The 19,433-nt window shown below is 42.9% G+C and overlaps 1 protein-coding gene across 2 annotated transcripts in view; it reads left to right on the forward strand.

The window, feature by feature from the left end:
- The window catches only part of glu2b (Glucosidase 2 subunit beta), a 259,487-nt gene that overhangs the window by 83,608 nt on the left and 156,446 nt on the right, over positions 1 to 19,433 (forward strand). For both annotated transcript variants that reach the window (XM_045721341.2, NM_001139813.1), the window contains 1 exon segment: positions 4,974 to 5,043. In XM_045721341.2, the coding sequence (XP_045577297.1) occupies positions 4,974 to 5,043 (70 nt within the window).

Below are 19,433 nucleotides of genomic sequence, written 5' to 3' on the forward strand. Positions count from 1 at the left end.
CACTTTAAGAACATCACGTTTGTGAAACATCATGCTTGAGACCGGTCATCCATTCATTGCTATGAACATGGATCTCATGAAGAAGCTATCCCTTTTCCTTTCTTTCCAGCCTAGTCTCATAGACAAGACGTAACATAGTAAATGTCAATCCGAGATATTTAAATTAGTATGATATGTTACGTTTGTATGATTACATAAGACATGCAAGAAACGGAAGTAGGGTGGTTGGTTGGAGTGGGCGTACCACGTGAATCTCATCATGGAAATCAGCATTTTTGCTGATTAGCAACTTTTCAACTACTTACTACTTTTTAGCTACTTTGCAACTACTTAGCATGTTAGCTAACACTTACCCTAACCTTAACCATTATAGCTAACCCTTCCCCTAACCCTAACCATTATAGCTAACCCTTCCCCTAACCCTAACCTTATCCATTATAGCTAACCTTTCCCTTAACCCTTTAACTTTACTCCTAAACTTAACCTTAACCCTAACCATAACCTTAACCCTAACCCTTTAACCTAACTCCTTAAACTTAACCCTAACCATAACCTTATCCCTTATAGCGAACCTTTCCCTTAACCCTTTAACTTTACTCCTAAACTTAACCCTAACCTTAACCTTAGCCCTAACCTTAAACTTAACCCTAGGCTTTTTTTTTATTATTCATTTTTTACCCTTTTTTGTGGTATCCAATTGGTAGTTACAGTCTTGTCTCATTGCTGCAACTCCCGTACGGATTCGGGAGAGGTGAAGGTTGAGAGCCGTGCGTCCTCCAAAACACAACCCAACCAAGCCGCACTGCTTCTTGACACAATGGCCAATTAACCCAGAAGCCAGCCGCACCAGTGTGTCAGAGGAAACACCGTACTCCTGGCGACCGTGTCAGCGTGCACTGCGCTCGGCCCGCCACAGGAGTCGCTAGAGCGCGATGGGACAAGGACAGCCCTGCCGGCAAAACCGTCCCCTAACCCGGTACGACGCTGGGACAATTGTGCGCCGCCCCATGGGTAAATGATCATATTTATTTGTACCACCCGTGACTGACAAACCTACATGCCAAGTATAGACCTTATTATTGTGTTCCGTGCAGGTTATTGAGAACTTTCTCTTTTAGTGTTTCCTCAGTAGGTTTCTTGAAGGAGAATGCCCCCACTTCTATATCAAAGATCACTTAAAAAAAACACTGCAGTACATAATATAGTAATACTATAGTATTTATACTATAGTAAACTGTAAATACAAGTGTATAGTATATTAATATCTTGCCCAAAACACTATAGTTAATACTACAGTAAAATCCACAAAAAAACTGTTTGTAACAACTAACTATACAGAATGTCTGGTATTTAGAGATCCTCATTCTGTTAGATCCCCAGAAGAATAAAGGTCTACATTGCACTGACATATCCATCACAACCATTCTCTCGCCAACCTCACTGACCTGTAACCAAAGAGCCCGGAGACCCTGAGACCTGAAATCACTACCCCATTACGATGGAACAGCTCGTCAGAATGGCAAGAACAACAGAGGACGAGGAGAATGAGGAGTAGGATACATACGGCCTACTATTGAGGGAATTCAGTACATCTCGCTTACAAGAGGAGGCCTATGTCACTCACAGTTGGCTGTCAGAAATATAGGTCTGCCAAAAAAGGAAAAACAAGATGTGGGGATTTTCAAAAAAAATAAATTACATTTTTTTTACATAATTTGATATTCTCAGTGGAATTTGGACCACAGTCAGTGCATGGGGGCAGCTATTTAAATTGCACCAGTTCCCTTTTATGTAAATGTGGATAGCCCTCAACTCCCACCAAGCTTTTAGCCATCTATTTTGTTAAGGGCTGTATCTATAAGAGAAGTCTCTCAAGTCAGCGCTGTGGGTAGGGAACCAAATGAAGTCTGTTTGATTAATAATAAACTGGGAATTATCTGCTTGTCAATTAATTAATGGTTTCCAGTTTATGTTCCCATTTCATTTACCGCGGCCTGGCTTTCTCTCGGTTGACACATACCCCCAGTGCCCCATTGAATTTCCAAACAATAAAATACACTGGCAGTCTGGGAAGAGACAGACCCTTCAAAGTCCCTACTCTAGTTTATAGTTCCCTACTGTAGTTTATAGTTCCCTACTGTAGTTTATAGTCCCTACTGTAGTTTATAGTTCCCTACTGTAGTTTATAGTCCCCTACTGTAGTTTATAGTTCCCTACTGTAGTTTATAGTTCCCTACTGTAGTTTATAGTCCCTACTGTAGTTTATAGTCCTCTACTGTAGTTTATAGTTCCCTACTGTAGTTTATAGTTCCCTACTGTAGTTTATAGTCCCCTACAGTAGTTTATAGTTCCCTACTGTAGTTTATAGTTCCCTACTGTAGTTTATCGTTCCCTACTGTAGTTTATAGTCCCCTACTGTAGTTTATAGTCCCTACAGTAGTTTATAGTTCCCTACTGTAGTTTATAGTCCCTACAGTAGTTTATAGTTCCCTACTGTAGTTTATAGTTCCCTACTGTAGTTTATAGTTCCCTACTGTAGTTTATAGTTCCCTACTGTAGTTTATAGCTCCCTACTGTAGTTTATAGTCCCTACAGTAGTTTATAGTTCCCTACTGTAGTTTATAGTCCCTAAAGTAGTTTATAGTTCCCTACTGTAGTTTATAGTTCCCTACTGTAGTTTATAGTTCCCTACTGTAGTTTATAGTCCCTACAGTAGTTTATAGTTCCCTACTGTAGTTTATAGTCCCTACAGTAGTTTATAGTTCCCTACTGTAGTTTATAGTTCCCTACTGTAGTTTATAGTCCCCTACTGTAGTTTATAGTTCCCTACTGTAGTTTATAGGCCCCTACTGTAGTTTATAGTTCCCTACTGTAGTTTATAGTTCCCTACTGTAGTTTATCGTTCCCTACTGTAGTTTATAGTTCCCTACTGTAGTTTATAGTCCCTACAGTAGTTTATAGTTCCCTACTGTAGTTTATAGTCCCCTACTGTAGTTTATAGTCCCTACTGTAGTTTATAGTCCCCTACTGTAGTTTATAGTCCCTACTGTAGTTTATAGTCCCTACTTTAGTTTATAGTTCCCTACTGTAGTTTATAGTTCCCTACTGTAGTTTATAGTCCCTACTGTAGTTTATAGTTCCCTACTGTAGTTTATAACTCCTACTGTAGTTTATAGTTCCCTACTGTAGTTTATAGTCCCTACTGTAGTTTATAGTCCCTACTGTAGTTTATAGTTCCCTACTGTAGTTTATAGTTCTCTACTGTAGTTTATAGTTCCCTACTGTAGTTTATAGTCCCTACTGTAGTTTATAGTTCCCTACTGTAGTTTATAGTCCCCTACTGTAGTTTATAGTCCCTACTGTAGTTTATAGTTCCCTACTGTAGTTTATAACTCCTACTGTAGTTTATAGTTCCCTACTGTAGTTTATAGTCCCTACTGTAGTTTATAGTCCCTACTGTAGTTTATAGTTCCCTACTGTAGTTTATAGTTCTCTACTGTAGTTTATAGTTCCCTACTGTAGTTTATAGTCCCTACTGTAGTTTATAGTTCCCTACTGTAGTTTATAGTTCCCTACTGTAGTTTATAGTTCCCTACTGTAGTTTATAGTTCCCTACTGTAGTTTATAGTTCCCTACTGTAGTTTATAGTCCCTACTGTAGTTTATAGGTCCCTACTGTAGTTTATAGTTCAGCCACTATTGTATTTTCATGTACTGGTTAATTTCAAGAATCATGTCTGGCAGCTTGAAGGTTCAATTCGTTTTGTGTTTCTTTTGAGTTTAAGTCGTCGCCACAAGTGCTTGAATAATAGTCATGAAGGTAGGCAATCTTTGTACTGAACGTGTGATATGTGAATGAAATTCACTTAGACTGTTTCTCCAAGTGTGACAACAAAGACAAAGCTTGTGGTCAAAATTCGGTGTACTCTTCATTTCGAAGAGGACGTGCTCTTTAGTGTTACAATACAATTTATTTGAGTAACAACATTACATTTTCAATGACACAAACATATACCATAAACATTAATACTGCACTTTTTTTAATGCAATGATAATATTGCTCTTTGCTGCATTTCACATCATGTTCAATCTTAAAAAAGAAAGAAATGTTTGAGTAATTTCCCCCCTCTGTCTCAAAAGGCCTGTGTTTCTGTCAGCAGGTACCTTCTGCAATGGAACCAGTGTCCATGTGATCCTTAACAGGTGTTTAGTCTCCTCAGAGAAAGTGACCCACAATCCGTTTGGCAATGTCTCTCATTCAAAGGGCTAGTAATGTCACTGGCTCTCAGTGGTAGGATCACAACATCATCGTCACATCCTCAAACCAGACCTATATTCCATTGTCCCTGGTGTAGACGTGCCATATTTAGTCTAGTTAAGCATCAATGGTGCTCCACAAAAAAACGAATGCTTTGAACTGCACATATTTAATATCACTACAGTATAATTTTTTGGGGGGGAGTGTCTGTAAGCATCAACAAAATAAATCTACACAGCAGTAAATACACAAAGCACGATTGTGACCTCTCAAACTGGAGATATGTATGTCATTCCAGTGGTGTATTTTAATATTCACCACAGGTTATACAGTCTAATAATTCACTCTCTTTAAAGACCCCCAAATTCAAGGTTGAATTTCATTTGACACATTTTCCAAATAAACACTTGCTTCAAACATGGTACATCAAATTGTATCACCCCCCCCACCACCCCTCGCATATGGGGCCCCATGCGGCCAAAACAGCCACAGAACCCATGCTTGGCGTTTTGTGTCTGACTGTCTGTTGAGAGACACCACACAGAGACTCACAGCTATGTAGCTGCAACAAACCAATGACCATGTTACTTCAACCCCTGTCACACACATCCTGCTTTATAGATGAATGCAGGAGATACCCAAGGTCCTTTCAGAATACACTGTATATCTTTCACCTTGTTCTCTCTCCCCTCTCTCCTTCCATTACGTGTCCGTAGATCAAAGGGAGACATGGTGTGCCAGGCAGTCTGGCAGATGAAGACCCCAACATCAAGGCCGCCGTGAGCGGTAAGTCAGTACGCCTCGCCCCCCCTCTCCACCACCATCGCCAAAACCCCCTCCATCCTCCACGTCATTCCAAACCATCATGCTCCACAGATCTGCATCAGATCTAGGATGACTAATCGCGCGCGCGCGCGCGCGCGTGTGTGGCGTGCGTGCGTGCGTGCGTGCGTGCGTGCGTGCGTGCGTGCGTGCGTGCGTGTGTGTGTGTGTGTGTGTGTGTGTTCAGAATAAAAAAAAACTGCCATTTGAAAGACATGTACTGTATGTGATGGAGTGGCCATATATTACATCTCTATACTGGTCCTCCTCCTGAACCCAGGAGATCAGATACTAATCATGGCTTCCTGAACCCAGATCAAATACTCATCATGGCTTCCTGAGCCCAGATCAGATACTAATCATGGCTTCCTGAACCCAGATCAGATACTAATCATGGCTTCCTGAACCCAGATCAGATACTAATCATGGCTTCCTGAACCCAGATCAGATACTAATCATGGCTTCCTGAACCCAGATCAGATACTCATCATGGCTTCCTGAACCCAGATCAGATACTAATCATGGCTTCCTGAACCCAGATCAGATACTCATCATGGCTTCCTGAACCCAGATCAGATACTAATCATGGCTTCCTGAACCCAGATCTGTCTGTCTGTCTGTCTGTCTGTCTGTCTGTCTGTCTGTCTGTCTGTCTGTCTGTCTCCGTCTGTCTCCATCTGTCTCTTTCTCTGCCTGTCTGTCTCTTTCTCTCCATCTGCCTGTCTTTCTCCGTCTGTCTCTCTTTCTGTTTCTCTCCATCAGTCTGTCTTTCTCCTTCTGTCTCTTTCTCCTTCTGTCTGTCTCTCTCCTTCCTTCTATCTTTCTCTGTCTGTCTGTCTTCCTCTGGGCTTGCTCAGATCTTGTACTGTGCACATTGACCATTTGGTGTTGGAGCAAAAAGCATGGAAATACAGTATAAGATGGATATTTTTGCCATGTTCTTTTGAAGCCCTTTGATTTCCTTCACTGCTCCTTTGGCTAGTTCTCAACTCCATTACCCCTCCAGCAATACCCACGGAGTCAGTTACTCTACAGTACATATAGTCAGTTACCCTACAGTAGATAGTCAGTTACCCTACAGTAGATATAGTCAGTTACCCTACAGTAGATAGTCAGTTACCCTACAGTAGATACAGTCAGTTACCCTACAGTAGATACAGTCAGTTACTCTACAGTAGATATAGTCAGTTACCCTACAGTAGATAGTCAGTTACTCTACAGTACATATAGTCAGTTACCCTACAGTAGATACAGTCAGTTACCCTACAGTAAATAGTCAGTTACTCTACAGTACATATAGTCAGTTACCCTACAGTAGATATAGTCAGTTACCCTACAGTAGATAGTCAGTTACCCTACAGTAGATACAGTCAGTTACCCTACAGTAGATACAGTCAGTTACCCTACAGTAGATAGTCAGTACCCTACAGTAGATAGTCAGTTACCCTACAGTAGATAGTCAGTTACTCTACAGTAGATATAGTCAGTTACTCTACAGTACATATAGTCAGTTACCCTACAGTACATAGTCAGTTACCCTACAGAAGATAGTTAGTTACCCTACAGTAGATAGTCAGTTACCCTACAGTAGATATAGTCAGTTACCCGACAGTAGATAGTCAGTTACTCTACAGTAGATAGTCAGTTACTCTACAGTAGATATAGTCAGTTACCCTACAGTAGATAGTCAGTTACTCTACAGTACATATAGTCAGTTACCCTACAGTAGATACAGTCAGTTACCCTACAGTAGATAGTCAGTTACCCTACAGTAGATACAGTCAGTTACCCTACAGTAGATAGTCAGTTACTCTACAGTACATATAGTCAGTTACCCTACAGTAGATATAGTCAGTTACCCTACAGTAGATATAGTCAGTTACCCTACAGTAGATACAGTCAATTACCCTACAGTAGATATAGTCAGTTACCCTACAGTAGATAGTCAGTTACCCTACAGTAGATAGTCAGTTACCCTACAGTAGATAGTCAGTTACCCTACAGTAGATACAGTCAGTTACCCTACAGTAGATACAGTCAGTTACCCTACAGTAGATAGTCAGTTACCCTACAGTAGATACAGTCAGTTACCATACAGTAGATACAGTCAGTTACCCTACAGTAGATAGTCAGTTACCCTACAGTAGATACAGTCAGTTACCCTACAGTAGATACAGTCAGTTACCCTACAGTAGATAGTCAGTACCCTACAGTAGATAGTCAGTACCCTACAGTAGATATAGTCAGTTACCCTACAGTAGATAGTCAGTTACCCTACAGTATATATAGTCAGTTACCCTACAGTAGATAGTCAGTTACCCTACAGTAGATACAGTCAGTTACCCTACAGTAGATACAGTCAGTTACCCTACAGTAGATAGTCAGTACCCTACAGTAGATAGTCAGTTACCCTACAGTAGATAGTCAGTTACTCTACAGTAGATATAGTCAGTTACTCTACAGTACATATAGTCAGTAACCCTACAGTACATAGTCAGTTACCCTACAGTACATAGTCAGTTACCCTACAGTAGATAGTCAGTTACCCTACAGTAGATATAGTCAGTTACCCTACAGTAGATAGTCAGTTACTCTACAGTAGATAGTCAGTTACTCTACAGTAGATATAGTCAGTTACCCTACAGTAGATAGTCAGTTACTCTACAGTACATATAGTCAGTTACCCTACAGTAGATATAGTCAGTTACCCTACAGTAGATAGTCAGTTACTCTACAGTACATATAGTCAGTTACCCTACAGTAGATACAGTCAGTTACCCTACAGTAGATAGTCAGTTACCCTACAGTAGATACAGTCAGTTACCCTACAGTAGATAGTCAGTTACTCTACAGTACATATAGTCAGTTACCCTACAGTAGATACAGTCAGTTACCCTACAGTAGATAGTCAGTTACTCTACAGTACATATAGTCAGTTACCCTACAGTAGATATAGTCAGTTACCCTACAGTAGATAGTCAGTTACTCTACAGTAGATAGTCAGTTACCCTACAGTAGATACAGTCAGTTACCCTACAGTAGATAGTCAGTACCCTACAGTAGATAGTCAGTTACCCTACAGTAGATAGTCAGTTACTCTACAGTAGATATAGTCAGTTACTCTACAGTAGATACAGTCAGTTACCCTACAGTATACAGTCAGTTACCCTACAGTAGATAGTCAGTTACCCTACAGTAGATAGTCAGTACCCTACAGTAGATAGTCAGTTACCCTACAGTAGATAGTCAGTACCCTACAGTAGATAGTCAGTTACCCTACAGTAGATAGTCAGTTACCATACAGTAGATACAGTCAGTTACCCTACAGTAGATAGTCTGACCCTACAGTAGATAGTCTGTTACCCTACAGTAGATACAGTCAGTTACCCTACAGTAGATAGTCTGTTACCCTACAGTAGATAGTCTGTTACCCTACAGTAGATACAGTCAGTTACCCTACAGTAGATACAGTCAGTTACCCTACAGTAGATAGTCAGTACCCTACAGTAGATAGTCAGTACCCTACAGTAGATAGTCAGTACCCTACAGTAGATACAGTCAGTTACCCTAGACATTAAACTGTGACCATCTTGTAACCGCTGATCTACTCTCTTGCTATAAAATCTACAACAGCTGTTAAGACGCTCTTTGAGGGAAATGTTTAATAAAAGTCTTATTTTTTATTTTTTTGTAGCTTTTTTTTGAGCTTCCACTTCACTCCAGGTCTAGCTGAAAATAATTTTTATGGACAGTTTGTTTGTTCTTCATTTCATGCAGCCCGGTTTAACTTCGAGATAAAGATTGTTTACTTTTTTGTTTCCTTTGTTGTCATTGTTGGAAGCATGTCTCTTCTATTTCCTTCAGTGTGTTCTATTGGGTCCAACAGCGTGTTCTATTGGGTCCAACAGCGTGTTCTATTGGGTTGAACAGCGTGTTCTATTGGGTCCAACAGCGTGTTCTATTGGGTCCAACAGCGTGTTCTATTGGGTCCAACAGCGTGTTCTATTGGGTCCAACAGCGTGTTCTATTGGGTCCAACAGCGTGTTCTATTGGGTCCAACAGCGTGTTCTATTGGGTTGAACAGCGTGTTCTATTGGGTCCAACAGCGTGTTCTATTGGGTTGAACAGCGTGTTCTATTGGGTCCAACAGCGTGTTCTATTGGGTCCAACAGCGTGTTCTATTGGGTTGAACAGCGTGTTCTATTGGGTCCAACAGCGTGTTCTATTGGGTCCAACAGCGTGTTCTATTGGGTCCAACAGCGTGTTCTATTGGGTCCAACAGTGTGTTCTATTGGGCCGAACAGCGTGTTCTATTGGGTCCAACAGTGTGTTCTATTGGGTCCAACAGTGTGTTCTATTGGGTCCAACAGCGTGTTCTATTGGGTCCAACAGCGTGTTCTATTGGGTTGAACAGCGTGTTCTATTGGGTTGAACAGTGTGTTCTATTGGGTCCAACAGTGTGTTCTATTGGGTTGAACAGCGTGTTCTATTGGGTTGAACAGTGTGTTCTATTGGGTCCAACAGCGTGTTCTATTGGGTTGAACAGCGTGTTCTATTGGGTTGAACAGTGTGTTCTATTGGGTCCAACAGCGTGTTCTATTGGGTCCAACAGCGTGTTCTATTGGGTCCAACAGCGTGTTCTATTGGGTCCAACAGCGTGTTCTATTGGGTCCAACAGCGTGTTCTATTGGGTCCAACAGCGTGTTCTATTGGGTTGAACAGCGTGTTCTATTGGGTCCAACAGCGTGTTCTATTGGGTCCAACAGCGTGTTCTATTGGGTCCAACAGCGTGTTCTATTGGGTCGAACAGCGTGTTTTTTTTGGGCCGAACAGCGTGTTCTATTGGGTCCAACAGTGTGTTCTATTGGGTCCATTAGTGTGTTCTATTGGGTCCAACAGCGTGTTCTATTGGGTCCAACAGCGTGTTTTTTTTGGGCCGAACAGCGTGTTCTATTGGGTCCAACAGCGTGTTCTATTGGGTCCAACAGCATGTTCTATTGGGTCGAACAGCGTGTTCTATTGGGTCCAACAGCGTGTTCTATTGGGTCCAACAGCGTGTTCTATTGGGTCCAACAGCGTGTTCTATTGGGTCCAACAGCATGTTCTATTGGGTCCAACAGCGTGTTCTATTGGGTTGAACAGCGTGTTCTATTGGGTTGAACAGCGTGTTCTATTGGGTTGAACAGCGTGTTCTATTGGGTCCAACAGCGTGTTCTATTGGGTCCAACAGCGTGTTCTATTGGGTTGAACAGCGTGTTCTATTGGGTCCAACAGCGTGTTCTATTGGGTCCAACAGCGTGTTCTATTGGGTCCAACAGCGTGTTCTATTGGGTTGAACAGCGTGTTCTATTTGGTCCAACAGCGTGTTCTATTGGGTCCAACAGCGTGTTCTATTGGGTCCAACAGCGTGTTCTATTGGGTCCAACAGTGTGTTCTATTGGGTCCAACAGTGTGTTCTATTGGGTCCAACAGCGTGTTCTATTGGGTCCAACAGCGTGTTCTATTGGGTCCAACAGTGTGTTCTATTGGGTCCAACAGCGTGTTCTATTGGGTCCAACAGCGTGTTCTATTGGGTCCAACAGCGTGTTCTATTGGGTCCAACAGCATGTTCTATTGGGTCGAACAGCGTGTTCTATTGGGTTGAACAGCGTGTTCTATTGGGTTGAACAGTGTGTTCTATTGGGTCCAACAGTGTGTTCTATTGGGTCCAACAGTGTGTTCTATTGGGTTGAACAGCGTGTTCTATTGGGTTGAACAGTGTGTTCTATTGGGTCCAACAGCGTGTTCTATTGGGTCCAACAGCGTGTTCTATTGGGTCCAACAGCGTGTTCTATTGGGTCCAACAGCGTGTTCTATTGGGTCCAACAGCGTGTTCTATTGGGTTGAACAGTGTGTTCTATTTGGTCCAACAGCGTGTTCTATTGGGTCCAACAGCGTGTTCTATTGGGTCCAACAGCGTGTTCTATTGGGTCCAACAGCGTGTTCTATTGGGTTGAACAGCGTGTTCTATTGGGTCCAACAGCGTGTTCTATTGGGTCCAACAGCGTGTTCTATTGGGTCGAACAGCGTGTTCTATTGGGTTGAACAGCGTGTTCTATTGGGTCCAACAGCGTGTTCTATTGGGTCCAACAGCGTGTTCTATTGGGTTGAACAGCGTGTTCTATTGGGCTGAACACACTAAAGGATACAATGCTATTTCTTAGTTGTAGATGGTCTGCTTGTGACATTGGAGTTTGGTTCATTAAATCTACAATGTGCATTTTGTATATAAAAAAAAACCATTGTATGGACACAAGAATGCAATATATACTACAATGCCTGCAGTAGCTACTCGGTCATAACTCATAACTAAATCACAACCAAGAATGCATTTTTTCCTAGAGCTGCTGAAAATGACGGCTAGCCATGTTGTGTTTTCAAGGTGATCCAGTGAGATTTACAGCATATCTGACAACCACACTGAATTAAAAAGGAGCATGCAATTTATTTAGGAGTTGGTGTGTGTGTGTGTGTGTGTGTGTGTGTGTGTGTGTGTGTGTGTGTGTGTGTGTGTGTGTGTGTGTGTGTGTGTGTGTGTGTGTGTGTGTGTGTGTGTGTGTGTGTGTGTGTGTGTGTGTGTGTGTGTGTGTGTGTGTGTGTGTGTGTGAATAAGTACACACCAAGCGCCTGTGCTCTGAAACACCAGCAACAGATAACAGATGGTCCCCCTGCATTAAAAGTGTTTTATTTCCCTACAGAAACCAGATATGTCAAAAATAAGCCTGTGCAACATTAGTCATTTGGAATATTCATGTCGGTGCCCTCTATCCGTTTTCCTCTTCACAGCCAAAATACCACCAGTCCAAATCTCCTCAGGAACTAGGTGAAAGGGAGGTAAGAGGGGGAAAAAATGCAGTCAGCTGAAATAGGCAAAAAGGCTCACATGACTATAATGGACAGACTTTGTTTCTGGTCTCTTAATTGAACATGCGTGGTACACAATTACAAGGAGCAGCTCTGTAGATTATTCTACATGTTCACAGCTCGTAATGCGTCCCTCTTAACCTAAACCACTGGACCGCCCTCCTCTGGGCTTTACTCAGCCCGGCTACTCGACCGTGGAGGACTCGTGGCAGCTCTCCTATCCAGTACCTCTCCTCTTCTTCTCTCCAGTACCTCTCCTCCTCTCCTCTTCTTCTCTCTAGTACCTCTCCTCCGCTCCTCCTCTCTCCAGTACCTCTCCTCCTCTCCTCTTCTTCTCTCCAGTACCTCTCCTCCTCTCCTCTTCTTCTCTCCAGTAACTCTCCTCCGCCCCTCCTCTCTCCAGTACCTCTCCTCTACTCCTCTTCTTCTCTCCAGTACCTCTCCTCCTCTCCTCTTCTTCTCTCCAGTACCTCTCCTCTACTCCTCTTCTTCTCTCCAGTACCTCTCCTCTACTCCTCTTCTTCTCTCCAGTACCTCTCCTCCACTCCTCTTCTTCTCTCCTCCGCTCCTCCTCTCTCCAGTACCTCTCCTCCTCTCCACTTCTTCTCTCCAGTACCTCTCCTCCACTCCTCTTCTTCTCTCCAGTACCTCTCCTCCTCTCCTCTTCTTCTCTCCAGTACCTCTCCTCCTCTCCTCTTCTTCTCTCCAGTACCTCTCCTCTACTCCTCTTCTTCTCTCCAGTACCTCTCCTCCACTCCTCTTCTTCTCTCTAGTACCTCTCCTCCTCTCCTCTTCTTCTCTCCAGTACCTCTCCTCCGCTCCTCCTCTCTCCAGTACCTCCCGTCCACTCCTTCTCTCCTCTTCTGCCTATCCTCCTCTCCTCCTTCTTCACCTCTTTAATTTCCTTCCACCATATTATCCTCTCTAAGGTCTTCTCCTGCTCCCTTTCTCTCTGTCACCTTACCACCCTTCCTTCCTCTCTCTCACATTACCACCCTTCCTCTCTCTCACCTTACCACCCTTCCTTCCTCTCTCTCACCTTATCACCCTTCCTCTCTCTCACATTACCACCCTTCCTCTCTCTCACCTTATCACCCTTCCTCTCTCTCACCTTACCACCCTTCCTTCCTCTCTCTCACCTTACCACCCTTCCTTCCTCTCACCTTACCACCCTTCCTCTCTCTCACCTTACCACCCTCCCTTCCTCTCTCTCACCTTACCACCCTTCCTCTCTCTCACCTTACCACCCTTCCTCTCTCTCACCTTACCACCCTTCCTCTCTCTCACCTTACCACCCTTCCTCTCTCTCACCTTACCACCCTTCCTCTCTCTCACCTTACCACCCTTCCTCTCTCTCACCTTACCACCCTTCCTCTCTCTCACTTTACCACCCTTCCCTCTCTCACCTTACCATCCTTCCTCTCGCACCTATCATCCTTTTTATTCTCCCTTTCTCTCTCTCGCTCTCCTTTCTCTCTTGCCTCTCCTCTCTCTCTCTCTCTCTCTCTCTCTCTCTCTCTCCTCTCTCTCTCTCTCTCTCTCTCTCTCAGCTGCCGTTCTTGTCCTTGGTGGCGTGCCTGAGCCTGCATCATTATCAGCTCTGAATTAACCATCCGCTCAGTCGGCAGCCCAGGGCCCACTAGGGGCCTGGCACATGTTTTTCTACCCCCGAAAAAGCAGGAATTGTGAGTAGCAGTTTTCTCTCTCTCTCACCGGTCCCTCCTGATCAGGGTTAACGTATGGCAGCATGCATGAATGCGGGGGAAAAACGACCGGCATCAGCGCCGCTTATCGCACAAATGCAATATAATTTATTCGGGGATATGCAAATCCAAATCACTCTGCCTTGTTTACCCGAAGGGACCTGCTGATTCAGAGTGAGAAAAGAGGAGGAGAGAGAGAGGAGGAGAGAGGGAGAGCGGAACAATCGAAAACCAAACAAATCCATGTGCATGTACGGAGGCGCCCAGGCTAATTTAATTGGATTTCTTTAAGCGTCGGAAATGGAGGGTGTGAGACTGATGTTTTTTGCCGTTTCAAGGCCACAAAGACAGTGTTAATTACTGAGAGGCTACATTATGGCCACAAATTGCCTTGGTTTTACTACGTTTGTCTGTTTACCACCACTCTTATGAAGACATGGCTGGGATGTTGCTAGGTCCAAAACTGTACCTGCCATATTGAATTGGATATGCCTGTAATAATCTACCATGCATAGTGATATGGAATAGACAAAACAGGGCATACTTTAGTTATCTAGTTATCAAACAGAGCAGGGCTATGACCACCATAAGAAGGTAATGTACATGCGGTGTTTCTAAGGCGTCAGGGGTTAGAGTAGGATTAGATATAATAGCATATCCTAGTTACTTGAAAACCCTATAGGGACTACAGAACATGAATTACACCTATGCCCATCCAACGCTTGTCAAGTCAACTGACAAATAACCTAAAGTTGTCAACATGACCTTTACTAGCAGACTCAAACTGAACGAGCCCAAATTGGAATATCTTACATAAACCCAAAAGAGTACATTCTATATCCAAACTCAGCTTCTCTCCACCTTCCTCCTCCCCCTCTTTCTTGTCCTCCTCCAGGTGATGAATCGTCTAGGAGGCTAGCCACATGTTGGGAATGCGAGATGTGTTGCCGAGCGTCCACGCTAGCCAATTAGCCACCCCAAAGACAGGATAGGGCCCTCCTCAGTCACTTAGATAGACCATTACACCGAGCTGTGGCAAAAGCCCCAGCGTCACTTACACGCCCACCTTCACAACTCGTCGTAGCTTCCCTCCTCTCGATTCTCTGCTCCTTTTTCCTTGTCTACTCCAGAATGTTTATGTAATCCATTTAAACTTTGTTTGTCTATTAATAAGGATCTTGACAGTTGTTACGTAATGCAAGAAAAGGAAATAGCTGTGACCTGGATTTGGGAATTCATTGGTACTCGAGGTTGTGCAGGGACTCCGAGACAACCTGAGAAACGGATGTTGTGATGCAATGGAATGTGTAGTGTTGTTGAGGGCTGTGAGAAATTAGATGATTGTGTTTGGGCAATATGTTTCAGTGAATTTGATGTGGACTCATTTACGCGTTAGTTGGTCTGCGTTTGAAACGATGATTGTCATCGTATCACGAGACCGCATCAGATGATGGAGTGTTTTGACGTTGCTAAGGAGTAGCGCTGAGGAACAGTCGACATGAAAAGCAGATTTGTCTGCGCAAACATATTTTCTCAGTGAAAAAAAAAATATATATATATTTTTTTTGTTGTATTGCCAAAAGGCAACATTACATGCAGTGGCTTGTTGATACAGTATTACAGGATAGTGCTCCATAAGTACACTGGAAAACACCACTACATATCAATCCTATAGGGTACTGTTATTTGGACATCCCTACAACAGATCCAAAGATTAACATAGAAAAGCATAATGAATCACAATCCGTTTCTATTTTTACAATCGCATTTTTCTCACCGTACTGGTCGTCACATTCAATCCCTCCTTCATCTTCTTGTGGCTCTGAATCCATCTTGTAAATTAGAGCCATTTCCTGTTTCTCTGCTGGGAGCCCAATTAGCATTGGGAGTTTTTTTGTTTTCTCAACAGAGTGCTATGTGTTTGGATTTCAGGTTTGAGACCTACAGCTAGTGAGAGTACCTCCAAAGACAACAATTATCTCCTTTCCACAAGAATCTCTAAGGCCACACACTGGTGAGCCGAGCTCAGAAAATGAATCCTTCTGAGCGAGCTCCCTCTGGATAAGTGGAAATATATATTTTAGCACTGAAAGAAGGAAACACTGACCTTTATGTGTACTGCTGAGGCAAACAGGAAGGAATCCTAACATGGCCAGTCATTTTGTTTTCTCTGTAATAACTATTATACCTCGAGGACAATATGCTTTAGACAGTACAGGAAATGACTCAACTTCTGAAGGTACAACGGGTATCGATCCATGACCTTCTGTGTGTACCTGTCAGATTGTGTTTGGTCAGCTTCGTGTGTCTTAACAGTGTCCCTCGATATGCATGAATGTAGTGGATATACAGTCATTTAAACATGTATATACATGAGCTGTACAATAACTAAGAGACAGTATTGCTTTAGGACTTGGCGACACTTGAGGGACCGATGCGAAAGGTCAACATTAGCATTACATTGCACCTGACATAAATATTAATGTATTTATAACTAACATGTGTGAGACATGTTTTTAAGGTCATTTGGAGGTTGTATTGACGGAAGTCCATTCATAATACTGGCAGGTATTGGCTCACATATTTTTCTATTTAACAAGGCAAGTCAGCTAAGAACAAATTCTTATTTACAATGACGGCCTAGGAACAGTGCTTTGTTCAGGGGCAGAATGACACATTTTTACCTTGTCAGCTCGGGGATTCGAACTAGCAACCTTTCGGTTACTGGCCCAACTCTCTAACCACTAGGCTACCTGCCGGATTTGAATCACATTAGGTTACACCATGTAGCCTGCTTTATGATTGACAATGAATGTATGCATTTTCAGCTATCGTTGATAAGAAAACCCTTTGCCATTTTGTTGTGCTTTTGTACTCTTGACATCTGTCTCCGTTGTGCATGATGAGGTGGTGGCATTGTGACAGAGATGGTTTTCTGGCCTTCCGTGACACATTTCTCTGTATTCAGACACTCTGCGACAGTCTTGTAATGTACCAGAATAAATAGTTTCTTGGAAATCCATTTTTAGGTCCTTTATTGTAAATAATGAATGGCTGTGGTAAGTAAATTATGATGCAAGCGCTGCAGAGATTTGCACTTTTGTCTAGGCAATTCAGAACCAACCCATCCAAACACACGCAAAGGCACACACAGAAACCAGACACACACATACCGTGGATGAACACACTACACAAATACACACATAAAGGGCTACTTTAAAAGGGCATTTGTCCACAAGATGCTATAATGTGCCTTGAAATGTTCAAAAGAACAGGAAAGTAGACAGAAGAGCACTTTTCAGTCGTTGAATAGAGCATTGTTTAAGACAAGTTGAAAGGTTTCAAAGACTAACCATGGGTAGTGAACGCTCTGTAAAAGATGCTCATATACCACGAGCACACTTTTGGTACGGCTATATAAACATTTGGGTCATTTAGCAGACTTTAGTCAGTGCATTCAACTAAGGTAGATAAAACAGCCGAGTAAAAAACTTTCCTCAATAAAACAGCTATCAGCATAGTGTGTAATAGTAAGAAAAGACACGTGCGAGTTAGGAAAGTACAACGGTAAGGTTGTATAACGGTGTTTGAGGACACGATAATATTGCTTTAGTGAGAAATGTCATGATGGCTGTCCATAGAAATGTATAGAGGGCTTCACCGTCGAGTGGCAAGTGTGCCCTCTATCCATCTCTAAGCAGTGGTCTAACCCAGCGGTCCCCAACCCAAAAACGCTGGTCTAACCAACAGGAGAAACTGTTTCCCTCTGTCAGCCAATAAAACAGTTGAGGTTTTATGAGTTACATTTTACATTTTTTTTTTAAGTGTCACCAAGTATTATAAAGAGTAATACGAGGTCTTACTTTCCGTGAAAAGTAATATTGTAACATAACGCGTTAATTTTTACTTTTTCTAGTAACGAATCTTAACACTCTTTGTATGTAGTCTCATATACAGGCTTGGTTTAGTATGTTTTGTTTTAGTATGGAATGATTGCTAATCGCTATCTGTATCATGAAGTTGACACTTTCCCATACTATTTCATTGCTATATCTCCATAGTCCCATGCTTAATCACCTAAAAATGTTCACCTTTGGACTTTAGCCGTGGGAGAACCTAACCGACCAGACGTAAACATACTCGAATGCACAAACAGACCAATCATTCAACTATAAACACGTTTGATGTGTCATGTCTGTCGGTACAAGACTAGACAGTGATCGTTTCATGTTTTCTGTCGTTACAAGACTAGATAGTGGTCGTCTATGTCGTTATAAGACTAGATAGTGGTCGCTTCATGTTGTCTATGTCATTATAAGACTAGACAGTGGTCGCCTCATGTTGTCTATGTCATTATAAGACTAGACAGTGGTCGCCTCATGTCATCTGTTGTTTCAAGACTAGATAGTGGTCGCCTCATGTGGTCTATGTCATTACAAGACTAGAAAGTGGTCGTCTCATGTCGTCTATGTCGTTACAAGACTAGACAGTGGTCGCCTCATGTCGTCTATGTCGTTATAAGACTAGACAGTGGTCGTCTCATGTTGTCTGTTGTTTCAAGACTAGACAGTGGTCCCCTCATGTCGTCAAGTCTATGTCGTTACAAGACTAGACAGTGGTCGCCTCATGTTGTCTGTTGTTTCAAGACTAGACAGTGGTCGCCTCATGTCGTCTATGTCGTTACAAGACTAGACAGTGGTCGCCTCATGTCGTCTGTTGTTTCAAGACTAGACAGTGGTCGCCTCATGTTGTCTGTTGTTTCAAGACTAGACAGTGGTCGCCTCATGTTGTCTGTTGTTTCAAGACTAGACAGTGGTCGCCTCATGTTGTCTGTCGTTATAAGACTAGACAGTGGTCGCCTCATGTTGTCTGTTGTTTCAAGACTAGACAGTGGTCGCCTCATGTCGTCTATGTCGTTACAAGACTAGACAGTGGTCGCCTCATGTTGTCTGTTGTTTCAAGACTAGACAGTGGTCGCCTCATGTTGTCTGTTGTTTCAAGACTAGACAGTGGTCGCCTCATGTTGTCTGTTGTTTCAACACTAGACAGTGGTCGCCTCGTGTCGTCTATGTCGTTACAAGACTAGACAGTGGTCGGCTCATGTTGTCTGTTGTTTCAAGACTAGACAGTGGTCGCCTCATGTCGTCTATGTCGTTACAAGACTAGACAGTGGTCATCTCATGTTGTCTGTCATTACAAGACTAGATAGTGGTCGCCTCATGTTGTCTGTTGTTTCAAGACTAGACAGTGGTCGCCTCATGTCGTCTGTTGTTTCAAGACTAGACAGTGGTCGCCTCATGTCGTCTGTTGTTTCAAGACTAGACAGTGGTCGCCTCATGTTGTCTGTTGTTTCAAGACTAGACAGTGGTCGCCTCATGTTGTCTGTTGTTTCAAGACTAGACAGTGGTCGCCTCATGTTGTCTGTTGTTTCAAGACTAGACAGTGGTCGCCTCATGTTGTCTGTTGTTTCAAGACTAGACAGTGGTCGCCTCATGTTGTCTGTTGTTTCAAGACTAGACAGTGGTCGCCTCATGTTGTCTGTTGTTTCAAGACTAGACAGTGGTCGCCTCATGTCGTCTGTTGTTTCAAGACTAGACAGTGGTCGCCTCATGTCGTCTATGTCGTTACAAGACTAGACAGTGGTCGCCTCATGTCGTCTATGTCATTACAAGACTAGACAGTGGTCATCTCATGTTGTCTGTCATTACAAGACTAGATAGTGGTCGCCTCATGTCGTCTGTTGTTTCA

The sequence above is a fragment of the Salmo salar genome, chromosome 07 (assembly GCF_965601325.2).
Source record: "Salmo salar chromosome 07, fSalSal1, whole genome shotgun sequence".
Lineage (NCBI taxonomy): Eukaryota > Metazoa > Chordata > Actinopteri > Salmoniformes > Salmonidae > Salmo > Salmo salar.